Source organism: Oncorhynchus tshawytscha, linkage group LG08, assembly GCF_018296145.1.
Source record: "Oncorhynchus tshawytscha isolate Ot180627B linkage group LG08, Otsh_v2.0, whole genome shotgun sequence".
NCBI classification, from domain to species: Eukaryota; Metazoa; Chordata; class Actinopteri; order Salmoniformes; family Salmonidae; genus Oncorhynchus; species Oncorhynchus tshawytscha.
The window spans coordinates 41103643-41116938 of record NC_056436.1 but is presented as its reverse complement, the minus strand read 5'-3'; the positions used below and the strand labels follow the sequence as shown (position 1 = coordinate 41116938).

The following is a 13296-nucleotide window of genomic DNA, read 5'->3' as shown; positions in this document are numbered from 1 at the left end:
ATGAAGTGGAACGACATTTATTGGATATTTCAAAAAAATTTAACAAATCAAAAACTGAAAAATTGGGCGTGCAAAATTATTCAGCCCCTTTACTTTCAGTGCAGCAAACTCTCTCCAGAAGTTCAGTGAGGATCTCTGAATGATCCAATGTTGACCTAAATGACTAATGATGATAAATACAATCCACCTGTGTGTAATCAAGTCTCCGTATAAATGCACCTGCACTGTGATAGTCTCAGAGGTCCGTTAAAAGCGCAGAGAGCATCATGAAGAACAAGGAACACACCAGGCAGGTCCGAGATACTGTTGTGAAGAAGTTTAAAGCCGGATTTGGATACAAAAAGATTTCCCAAGCTTTAAACATCCCAAGGAGCACTGTGCAAGCGATAATATTGAAATGGAAGGAGTATCAGACCACTGCAAATCTACCAAGACCTGGCCGTCCCTCTAAACTTTCAGCTCATACAAGGAGAAGACTGATCAGAGATGCAGCCAAGAGGCCCATGATCACTCTGGATGAACTGCAGAGATCTACAGCTGAGGTGGGAGACTCTGTCCATAGGACAACAATCAGTTGTATATTGCACAAATCTGGCCTTTATGGAAGAGTGGCAAGAAGAAAGCCATTTCTTAAAGATATCCATAAAAAGTGTTGTTTAAAGTTTGCCACAAGCCACCTGGGAGACACACCAAACATGTGGAAGAAGGTGCTCTGGTCAGATGAAACCAAAATTGAACTTTTTGGCAACAATGCAAAACGTTATGTTTGGCGTAAAAGCAACACAGCTCATCACCCTGAACACACCATCCCCACTGTCAAACATGGTGGTGGCAGCATCATGGTTTGGGCCTGCTTTTCTTCAGCAGGGACAGCGAAGATGGTTAAAATTGATGGGAAGATGGATGGAGCCAAATACAGGACCATTCTGGAAGAAAACCTGATGGAGTCTGCAAAAGACCTGAGACTGGGACGGAGATTTGTCTTCCAACAAGACAATGATCCAAAACATAAAGCAAAATCTACAATGGAATGGTTCAAAAATAAACATATCCGGGTGTTAGAATGGCCAAGTCAAAGTCCAGACCTGAATCCAATCGAGAATCTGTGGAAAGAACTGAAAACTGCTGTTCACAAATGCTCTCCATCCAACCTCACTGAGCTCGAGCTGTTTTGCAAGGAGGAATGGGAAAAAAGTTCAGTCTCTCTATGTGCAAAACTGATAGAGACATACCCCAAGCGACTTACAGCTGTAATCGCAGCAAAAGGTGGCGCTACAAAGTATTAACTTAAGGGGGCTGAATAATTTTGCACGCCCAATTTTTCAGTTTTTGATTTGTTAAAAAAGTTTGAAATATCCAATAAATGTCGTTCCACTTCATGATTTTGTCCCACTTGTTGTTGATTCTTCACAAAAAAATACAGTTTTATATCTTCATGTTTGAAGCCTGAAATGTGGCAAAAGGTCGCAAAGTTCAAGGGGGCCGAATACTTTCGCAAGGCACTGTATATTAATATGGGCTATTTTCAGCCCTTTCCTGTGTAGCTTATCAGAGAAATACATAACATGGAAAAGAGAAAACAAAGCAAGAAAACAAAATATACATTCCATTAATCAGTTGGTGTGTGTGTGCTGCGGGTTGAAGCTACAAACCCATAAGCTTGGCTCTATCATCCCTTCCAGTCTTTTGGGAGGGAGGGTGTGCAATGAGCCTGCCATAGCGGATTCAAGCAATGACCCCACACACTATGGCAGCTTTCATGGCTGGGATAAGTTATTTTCTCTTCTGGTGCACAGCTTTAGGATATTCCTCATTGAGGAAGATGTATGTTCCTCTCATGTTCTTTGCTCTTTCCAGAATAGCTACCTTGTCCTTGAACCTCAGGAACTTGACCACTTATCGGCCTGGACCTGTCACCTGGGCCGGTGGTGGGTTTTCCAGTTCTGTGGGTGCGCTCTACCTCAATCTTCCTGTGGTCCATCTTCAGTTTCTCTGAGATAATTTCCCTCACTTTGTCCTCAGACTCCATCCAGGTCTCGTGTGGAGATTCTGCAATTCCGTCCACAACCATGTTGTGTCGCCTTGATTGTACCTCAAGATAATCTGATTTCTCTGTCATTGTTATCATGGATTCACATACAGAACTGATGTCCTCTCTCAATGACTTACAGATTGCTGTCATCTTAGGAGAACTGCAAACATTTCTTCAGGTCCTGGACCTCTCTGGTCAGGTTGTGCATTATTTTATTAGTTGACTCCACCAGTATTTGGACAAAACACTTGAAGCTATTTTCTTGTTGTTGTAACAACTGCTTGTAGAACTATTTTTGATTGTTTAAAAGATCCTTCACCTGTGATAGAGAGACACCACTGTCCTCAATGGTACTCCTGCCGGCTTTGGTCTTTGTCATGGTAGCAAAGTAGGTTGCGCTGTTACCCCTCGCAGTTCCAGACAGGTCAGGTCGCAGGGAAGATTGAAAACAATAAACAGCAGGGATCTACATAGCCACAAACCCGGGACAATCCGTGGTCCCAGCCACAATGGCTAACCGCGTCGTGGGCTGCGTTCAACTCCTCATGAAAACCCTGCTAGCTTGATAGGCAGCTAGCTAACAGCTAACTAGCAGCTACACCAAACAGCTCCTCAGATTCGGCCTTGGTCGGCAAGATCACTGGACAGCAGTGGAGGCTGCTAAGGGGAGGTCGGCTCATAATAATGGCTGGAATGGAACGAATGGAGCCCGTTCTCCCCAATTAAGGTGCCACTAACCTCATGTGCTGGACAGAGAGTAGCAGTCCCAGCAACTAATGCCAACAGGGTTGCGGGATCCAAACTCAAAAGATAGCTAGCTACTAAGAAACTTTTCAATACACTTTTAAAACAACAAACGCTCAAAAACAACAAACCAAGCTCTCCCACGTTCCGTGTTCAACAGGAAGAGACGTGAATGATTACTGTTTCATTGTCTCCAAGTGGCTACACAGGTTTGCTATGCTGTCAATCAGGCACTCTTAGCTATCCAGATAGATATTGCAGTGATCACAATATAGGCCAGTCATAGTTCCTATTAAAAACAGTCATAAAGGGTACACAGTAAATGCAGTAGAAACAGTAATACATGCCTTCCAAGTCATACTAGAACTATGAGTTCACTTTGTTGTAACCTTGACATTTGACATTAGCAGTAACCTAACCTTGTCACCAGGCCTATGAAGTCTACTGTAGTGTACAAGACTTATCAATAACCTGACTTTGCTTGAACAAAATCTCTACAGGTGTAGGTTTATAGGGCTCATGTTCTTCTCTGGTTTACAGTTGCTGTTGGTTTGTTTGTTTCCTTGTTGTTGATTGTGATCTGACAAGGATCCTATTCCTCTGGTTTCCATCTCAGTATCACTAACAATTCCTGTTGTTGTCTATTAATGAGGCTTAGTCAAACAACACAGGACAGACTGCAGGATAAGAACCTATCTTTTCCCTCTGGTTAAAGTTGTTTTGGACGGATGGGGGATATGAAGGTGTGCTCAGTCATTCATGACCTGTTAAGAAAAAAATTAATTTATGATGATAATTGCGTCATCATTAACCTTTTTTATAGGTCGGTGCTCATAGACAGTACTTTACAACTTTGTATGAAATTACTGCTTTTACTGTGTACCTATATGACCATTTTTTAATGGGAACTATGGCTGTTGCTCTTTGCAGTTTTTTTTCATTCCTGCTCTTGGAGTTCTACATTTTAGGTGCTGGTACGCCAATTTAGTCCATACCGGTGTGCACCAGCTCTATTCAAGCACTGATGCGTTGAGAGTCACGTCAACAAGTCATTAATTAAGGATAATTTCAGTTTGACAGGGGGCAGAGACACAGACAGTCTCATCAGTCTAGCCTGGACAGGGCCTCTCCAAACATCAGCTGTATATTCAGCTCTCATCCTATGGATCAGGTTTTACTGCTGTAATTTGGGCCTGTATGACATCTCACCGCTAATCCAGATTCCACTGTAAATTATGAATGATGGCTGTGCAGTAAGTCAACATGGACACTAACAGAACTCAAACAAACCAGGGCTCACTCTGCCTCGGTGCGATGTGAAGGAATCGATCAGGCTTTTGTGTGTTCACATATTCACACACACACAGTGTCTGGGCTGCATGGGCACGTGCTCATTGATTAATCAATTACTGGAAGCAAATAGTTTTGCCAGACAAATGGCAAATGGCAGTGGGGCTTGTCGTGGAAAGTACTGAAAGAGATTGTCATTTCTTCAAACAATCATCTTTATTTAATATTGATTATTTATTGCAATAATGAGGCTGGTCGACCCCCCAAGGTGCAGAGACCAAGGTGCAGCGTGGTGAGCGTACATTTTATTTTATTTAGTCAAATGTCACCAACAAAACAAGGAAACGACCGTAAAGCTTACAAGGGCTATAGTGCCCCTAACAAAGATAACTTCCCACAATGACAAAAGGTGAAAAGGCTGCCTAAGTATGATTCCCAATCAGAGACAACGATAGACTGTTGTCCCTGATTGAGAACCATACCCGGCCAAAACATAGAAATACAAAAACATAGAAAACAACATAGAATGCCCACCCAGATCACACCCTGACCAAACCAAATAGAGACATAAAAAGGCTCTCTGAGGTCAGGGCATGACATCTGCTCTGAAATTCCAAGGGTCAAAGGTTGAAAATGAGAGCCCTGTGATAAGGTTCTCAGTGGCAAATGTCTTTAGGAGAAAACTTTATTTACAGACAGCCAAAGCGTGCTGCTGATTCCCGACCCAAAAAATACCATTCATAAAAATTTGGAAGCGAGTCAGAAAGATGGTGCCAAGCATCTGCTATCATCACCAGGGCTCCTTCACCCAAACAATTCTCTCTCTCTCACTTACAGAAAGTCACACTGTCTGTTTCATAACTCCCGAACGCAACTAAGCCTAATTAATCTTCATTTATGCCAACGTCTGTGACTCAAACATCAATGAAACGCTGCAGTTTAGACACAGAGGCAGGAGGTATAATTCCACATGGGGATTTTTTTTGTTGTAGCCAGATTAGGGGAACAATTTTGAATGTGAATGGAAGCGCATCTAGACACTGAGGAGAAGAGTATTAGATTAAGTTGGTTCCAATTTAATCAAAGTTTAAGAAAGGAAGTTTGGGGTAAATGGTTTGGGCTTGGGGGAGGTCATATTTGTTCCCTTTGTTTATTGAAGACTTGATTTATTTACCTTAGCAAGACGGACAAGTCTAGATAAACCTGGTCCACTGCACTCTCAAGGTGAACGCTGCTGTGGCTGAGATTGACAGCACTGCAAATGGGCAATGTCTTAGTAGTACTTAGTAGCAATGACTGATTACAACAGAATGATAGTTAACTAACCTGTCCTGAATTCCTCTGCATGTAGGCTGGTAAAAGCAATCATGATCATAAAATTGTCAGAGACTCCAGTGACCCAAGTCATAGACTGTTTTCTCTGCTACTGCATGGCAAGCGGTACCGGAGAGCTAAGTCTAGGACCAAAAGGCTCCTTAACAGCTTCTACCCCCAAGCCATAAGACTGCTGAACAATTAATCAGATGGCCACCGGACTATTTATATTGATCCCCGCCTCCCTCCTTTTGTTTTGTGCTGCTACTTGCTGTTTATTATCTATGCAGTCACTTCACCCGTTCCTACATGTACAAATTAACCTGTTTCCCTGCACACTGACTCGGAACCAGTACCCCCTGTATATAGCCTCTTTATAGTTATGTTATTGTGTTACTTTATATTATTATTTTTTAAATACTTTAGTTTATTTGGTAAATACTTTCTTAAGTCCTCTTAACTGTTGGTTAAGAGTTTGTAAGTAAGTATTTCATGGTAAGGTCTACATTTGTTGTATTCAGCGCATGTGATAAATAAAGTTTGATTTGACATGGCATGGTACTGTATTTGTGATTGAATCCCCTTTCTTCTGTCATAAAAAATGCTGAGTGAATTGAGTCATGAAATTGTACTGTGTCATGGGAAATGCGGAATGAATTGTGTTTTGGAATTTTATTCTGCCATGGGAATTGCCGAATGAACTGTGTAATGGAAAATGTAGATAATTCAGCCAAATAATTTCGGAATACATCACATAAAGATTAAAGATGAATGTTTTCAACAGGCACCACCTCCAAACATGTGGTGATGCTGGCAGGCAACACAGCCAAGCATGGCCTTCGCTGCAAAGCCTGCAAGATGAGCATCCACCACAAGTGTGAGAAAGGAGTGGGATCGCAACGCTGCCAAGGCAAGCTGGTAAGAGCCTTAACATCGTCACAAAATTAAATATACACTGAACAAAAATATAAACGCAACATGTAAATAAATGTTGGTTTCATGAGCTGATATAATATATCACAAGCTTATTTCTCTCAAATTTTGTGCACACATTGTTTTTACATCCCTTTTAGTGAGCATTTCTCCTTTTGCCAAAATAATCCATTTACCTGACAGGCGTGGCATATCAAGAAGCTGATTAAACAGCATGATCATTACACAGGTGCATCTTGTGCTGGGGACAATAAGGCCACTCTAAAATGTGCAGTTGTCACACAACACAATGCCACAGATGTCTCATGTTTTTTTATCGCTGGCAATTTTAATGCACATACGTACCATGACGAGATCCTGAGGCCCATTGTCGTGCCATTCATCTGCCACCCGCATCACCTTGTGTTTCAGCATGATAATGTACAGCCCCATGTCGCAAGTATCTTTACATAATTCCTGTAAGCTGAAAATGTCCCAGTTCTTCTATGGCCTGCATACTCACCAGACATGTCACCCATTGAGCATGTTGGGAATGCTCTGAATTGACGTGTAGGACAGCGTGTTCAAGTTCCCACCAATATCCAGCAAATTCGCAACGAGGAGTGGTACAACATTCCACAAGCCACAATCAACAGCCTGATCAGCTCTTTGCGAAGGAATGTGTCGCGCTGCATGAGGCAAATACCAGATACTGACTGGTTTTCTGATCCACGCTCCTACCTTTTTTAAGGTGTCTGTGACTAACAGATGCATATCTGTATTCCCAGTCATGTGAAATCCATAGATTAGGGCCTAATGAATTAATTTCAATAGACTGATTTCCTTATATGAACTGTAACTCAGTAAATTTTCGAAATTGTTGCAAGTTACTTTTATATTTTTGTTCAGTGTATTTGTTTCTATTAAGTGTCTCCAGAAAGTATTCAAAACCCTTTACTTTTGCCACGGTTTAAATTGTTGCATGTTGCATTTATATTTTGTTCAGTATAGAGCTAAATTTAGTACTATACTAGTATAATACTGTATGTACTGTATCTCTATGGACATCATCACCAGTGTCATCATTATTGTCGTCATCAATGTCATCATCAATTACACCACTGTCATCATCCATAGAGATACATACACTATGTTCTATCACACATCATCAGAGTAATCATCAGCATTCTCTCCAGCTAGCCAAAGAACATATTGAAAATATTGTATTAACGTCATCATCAGCACCATCAACCTCTCTTCATGCCTACAGTACAGTATGTCTCCCTGCATAAAGCATTAATCCAAAGTCAATAGGTCTACCCTCGAGGCATCTTTTCATTACATGTAATTTATTGACGCCCTACAGTACATGCCATTCTGTTAGGAGTACACCATCGGGATCGAAGCCTGTTGCGTAGTATTATTCACATGTTCAAATATTCGTCTCAAAAGTCCCAACAGAATACCAGATTAAAGATGGTGTGGAACATATTGTGCAGCGAGGCACAACTCCACAGAGGTTGATGTACTCATCACAAAGACAGGAAAGATAGATTAGTAATGTGGCACTGCAAACACAGTATTGAATAATCATGGTGGACCTCAAAGTCCACTGCAACTGCCAAATTGCAGCTGCAGTGGATACAGTTTGTGAGAAGGGGGGGGGGGGTAGTTGCAGAGAGTACCAACACCCATCCGTCATTTCGCCGTCGTCCACTGTACTCAAGGGAACTGGCAGTCACGACTACACAGGGGCTTTTAAGTCATTCATATCAAATCACACGTCCCACGCAGAAAATATACAGCTTGTGCGGTTCTGTCATGTGTGATTGCCTTGGCTCTCCAGTGACTAACTCCTCCAGAGTCCAGGTTGTCCCTGGCCTGCACGGGAGGGAGTTTACTGGGATTGACAGGGAATTATTGGGAATAACTGGACATTACTGAGTTTAAATGGAGTACTGGGTAGGATTAAATGAAAATGATCAGGATTGAACTGAGGTTCAGTGAACCATGAGAATATATTGGATACAGGGAGACACGTGTTCCCTTTGCCCTCCTTTTTTCTTCTTCCATGAGCTGCCCAATGCCTTGAGGATGAGCCTTGTGGAGATAGGGATCAGCTTTCAGGAGTGGAAAATGAGGTTGAAGGGTCAAGCATAAAAAGAGAATATACTCCCAGTGGGGCTCGCCTCTAAATTAAGGTTTCTCTAAACTTGGCAGGTTGTATTTCTACAACCCTGCTTATTTCTCTTGGCAACAACATTTGGTCGGAGTAAAAAGAGAATACATTGCTGCTTGGGGCTATCTTGAAACCAAACATATATCATGATGCGATGTTTGAGTTGAAGATAAAAATATAACAGTGAAACTGTGACTATTGGGCTGCACTTGAGAGGTGCTTATAGAGTTCGAGAGTTGCTTATTTCAGCTTCTCGTTATCAGCCGCGGCACATTGAGAATCAATCAAGGCAGATTACTTATGCAGATTGCTTGAACACACGGTTGATCATGCAAAATGTAAACAAACAAAAGGAGGCCTCTCCTCCTTTGTGCAGTGGAGGCAGAATGATTGTGCTAATTGTAGGACTAATGCATCGTCTGTGTAGCTGCCAAAAACCCGAAACACAATACAAGTAGATTTCATTGTCAGATCATTATCCCAGTAAGGAAATGACCTTTCACTATATATTATGCTGAGTTGAATCTCCTTGTTTTGATAAATGTAGTTATTGATAAACACCTGATGTAGCCCTTTCCTGCAGTCAAATGACCTAGTGGCCTCATGGATGGAATGATATTTATATTTTCATAATTCCATGATAAACATTATTTTAAAAATCTGCTGAAAATCCTGTGCTTCTATGTAAAGCGGTTTTGTTATATTTCAGTCGTCTGTGATGTACAGTGCCTTGCGAAAGTATTCGGCCCCCTTGAACTTTGCGACCTTTTGCCACATTTCAGGCTTCAAACATAAAGATATAAAACTGTATTTTTTTGTGAAGAATCAACAACAAGTGGGACACAATCATGAAGTGGAACGACATTTATTGGATATTTCAAAAAGATTTAACAAATCAAAAACTGAAAAATTGGGCGTGCAAAATTATTCAGCCCCTTTACTTTCAGTGCAGCAAACTCTCTCCAGAAGTTCAGTGAGGATCTCTGAATGATCCAATGTTGACCTAAATGACTAATGATGATAAATACAATCCACCTGTGTGTAATCAAGTCTCCGTATAAATGCACCTGCACTGTGATAGTCTCAGAGGTCCGTTAAAAGCGCAGAGAGCATCATGAAGAACAAGGAACACACCAGGCAGGTCCGAGATACTGTTGTGAAGAAGTTTAAAGCCGGATTTGGATACAAAAAGATTTCCCAAGCTTTAAACATCCCAAGGAGCACTGTGCAAGCGATAATATTGAAATGGAAGGAGTATCAGACCACTGCAAATCTACCAAGACCTGGCCGTCCCTCTAAACTTTCAGCTCATACAAGGAGAAGACTGATCAGAGATGCAGCCAAGAGGCCCATGATCACTCTGGATGAACTGCAGAGATCTACAGCTGATGTGGGAGACTCTGTCCATAGGACAACAATCAGTCGTATATTGCACAAATCTGGCCTTTATGGAAGAGTGGCAAGAAGAAAGACATTTCTTAAAGATACCCATAAAAGTGTTGTTTAAAGTTTGCCACAAGCCACCTGGGAGACACACCAAACATGTGGAAGAAGGTGCTCTGGTCAGATGAAACCAAAATTGAACTTTTTGGCAACAATGCAAAATGTTATGTTTGGCGTAAAAGCAACACAGCTCATCACCCTGAACACACCATCCCCACTGTCAAACATGGTGGTGGCAGCATCATGGTTTGGGCCTGCTTTTCTTCAGCAGGGACAGGGAAGATGGTTAAAATTGTTTGGAAGATGGATGGAGCCAAATACAGGACCATTCTGAAAGAAAACCTGATGGAGTCTGCAAAAGACCTGAGACTGGGACGGAGATTTGTCTTCCAACAAGACAATGATCCAAAACATAAAGCAAAATCTACAATGGAATGGTTCAAAAATAAACATATCCAGGTGTTAGAATGGCCAAGTCAAAGTCCAGACCTGAATCCAATCGAGAATCTGTGGAAAGAACTGAAAACTGCTGTTCACAAATGCTCTCCATCCAACCTCACTGAGCTCGAGCTGTTTTGCAAGGAGGAATGGGGAAAAATTTCAGTCTCTCGATGTGCAAAACTGATAGAGACATACCCCAAGCGACTTACAGCTGTAATCGCAGCAAAAGGTGGCGCTACAAAGTATTAACTTAAGGGGGCTGAATAATTTTGCACGCCCCATTTTTTCAGTTTTTGATTTGTTAAAAAAGTTTGAAATATCCAATAAATGTCGTTCCACTTCATGATTGTGTCCCACTTGTTGTTGATTCTTCACAAAAAAATACAGTTTTATATCTTTATGTTTGAAGCCTGAAATGTGGCAAAAGGTCGCAAAGTTCAAGGGGGCCGAATACTTTCGCAAGGCACTGTATATAAAGTGTAATATTAGGATGCAAACTCAAAACGTAATACATTTCAACTCTATATCTGACATGGTACAGGTGTCTTCTTATTTTAAGCCCATAACCATGTGTGAGGTGTATACTTTTGTTTCAAAGTAGATTTGTTTAAGACTACCAAGAAACAAGGCCTCCTGAGTGGTGCAGCAGTCTAAGGCACCACAGTGCTAGCTGTGTCACTACAGATCCTGGTTCGATTCCAGGCTGTGTCGCGCCTGTCTTCTGGGTTAAGCAGGCATTGTGTCAAGAAGCAGTGCGAATTGGCAGGGTGTTTTGGAAGACGCGCGGCTCTCGACCTTCGCCTCTCCCGAGTCTGTACGGGAGTTGCAGCGATGGGACAAGACTGTAACTACAAATTGGATACCACAAAATTGGGGAGAAAATGGGTAAAAAATATATATATTTAAAAAAAGACTAAACAAGAAACACTGTGAGCCTGATTTAGCCAACTGCAGTAAAAGGTTAGTTATTCCACCTACTTGTCTTATACAAGCATGTATTTCACTGACATTACCATCCTTACCTCAGATTACTCTTTCTTGGGTGAGATACTGATTCAGAAAATTGAGGCTGTCTACTGTCATTTTTCTGGATATACGAGGGACACATCTCTGATGGGAAATATTGATTGTATGGGAAGCAGTAAACACAGAAATGTCATGGTTAGATAAATGATAGTCTGGGGGAGTGTCCTTGTAAGAACTTGGTATGTGGGGAATGGGACAGGACTTAACAGCAAAGAGACTGGTATACATCTTCTTAATGACTTTGGGGCTGTATTCAAAAAGGGTTTCAGAGTAGGAGTGCTGATTTAGGATCAGGTCCCCCTCCTGTCCAAAGAATCTTATTGATTATGCTCTAAACTGATCCGTCATCAGCATTGCTACTCTGAAACTCTGTGAATACGGGCTATGAAATCTGCTGTATGGCACTCTGCCAGCTTAGTTGTTCAAACCGTACACAAGCAACTTAAAGTAACAGAATTGATGCTGGACTAATCTGCTTCTGGTCCAGATGCACTTCTTCAATCAACCCTCATTAAGAAATTTAAACTAAACATTAGGTAATATTGTTTAGCATGGCTGATGTAGGGAGAGTGATCAGCAGGTGGTTTAGAGGGGGAAATAGGAAGGACATGTCACAGTGGTCTGAAGTGGTAGGTTTTAACCAGTTTTTCTCGCCTGGGATATGTCTAAAATGGCTCCTCTGCTTTGGCCAACTCATTGTCAAGACAAAGAATGATGTTGCGTGGTTGAATGCAGAAACACTCTGAAACCCAGACTAAAATACAGTATAGACAAATACAATTTGATTTGATTAATACAGTGCATGTGGAAACTTAACAGAGAAATTAGGTTATGCAGTGGCTCTAATGTATTTTGCTGGTGGTGTGCTGTGCTGTCTGTTGACGTATCGATCCATCACTCACTATGATGTTCCTGCCCTCTCTTAACCTCTCCCTCCCCCCTCCACAGCCAAAGGGCTTTCGACGGTACTACAGCTCCCCACTGCTGATAACGGAGCAGTTTGGCTACATCAAAGAAGTCATGCCCATTGGTAAGCGCACTCTCTTTCCCTTTACCTTGACAATACTCTAGAGATGTCACTACAAACCAATGTGCATGAACAGAAGATACTCAGCTATTATTGGTAAGTTTCCTTAATTATTAAGAAAAGTATATTTTGTTGTTGAAACCAACACGTTTCGGCAAATGCCTTCATCATTTACTGAGACAAGACAAAGGACTTTATATTCCTTTCAAAAGGACAACATGAACAGTAGGTTACATTGATACACAGCTAGACTGTCATGTAGGGGTTCTTGTTGTGTGATTGCTTTGACTGAAAATAGGTTTTCTCCTTCCAGCTTGTGGCAGTAAAGTGGACCCTGTGTATGAAGCTCTCCGGTTCGGGACGTCTCTGGCACAGAAGAACAAGAGGGCCAGTGGCTTTGAGTCCCCCCACAGAAACTCTGTAAGAACAACAACAACAACACAATGTATTAATGAAACAACCTCATCAGCAACTCAACAGCTGACAGTCATTTAGGAAACTACTCCATCAATAGTAGCGGTGTGTGGGTAAAATCACTGAGGAAGCCAAGCCAGTTAAAAAGCCATATTACAACCTGTTGTGATAATTGCGTTGTTTGCTCTATAACCCATTCGTTAATACGCAACCGAGATATACAATAATAAGGCCGTGACCATAAAGACAACAGTCTCACAGTGGCGGAATATATTCAACTACACATACGTTTGTTTCATCACAAAACCGGTGAAGTTCACAAAGCAAATATTGCATGTAATACGTTATACCTGTTATACGTTATGCGTTCACCTGTAGCATGGTCAATAAGTTCATCCTTTCGACAGTTTACTAAACAACTACTGATTTTGAACCACGGAGTTACCGCAAGTCACCACAAAGACAACAGGAGCA

The 13296-nt window shown here is 41.6% G+C and overlaps 1 protein-coding gene across 1 annotated transcript in view; it reads left to right on the top strand.

Annotated features, from left to right (window-relative positions):
• The window catches only part of LOC112256477 (SH3 and cysteine rich domain), a 92471-nt gene that overhangs the window by 20618 nt on the left and 58557 nt on the right, over window positions 1-13296 (top strand). Inside the window, exons 3-5 of the mRNA XM_024429766.2 lie at window positions 6165-6298; window positions 12330-12411; window positions 12722-12828. Coding sequence (XP_024285534.1) covers window positions 6165-6298; window positions 12330-12411; window positions 12722-12828 — 323 coding nt within the window. The remainder of the gene's footprint in view (window positions 1-6164; window positions 6299-12329; window positions 12412-12721; window positions 12829-13296) is intronic.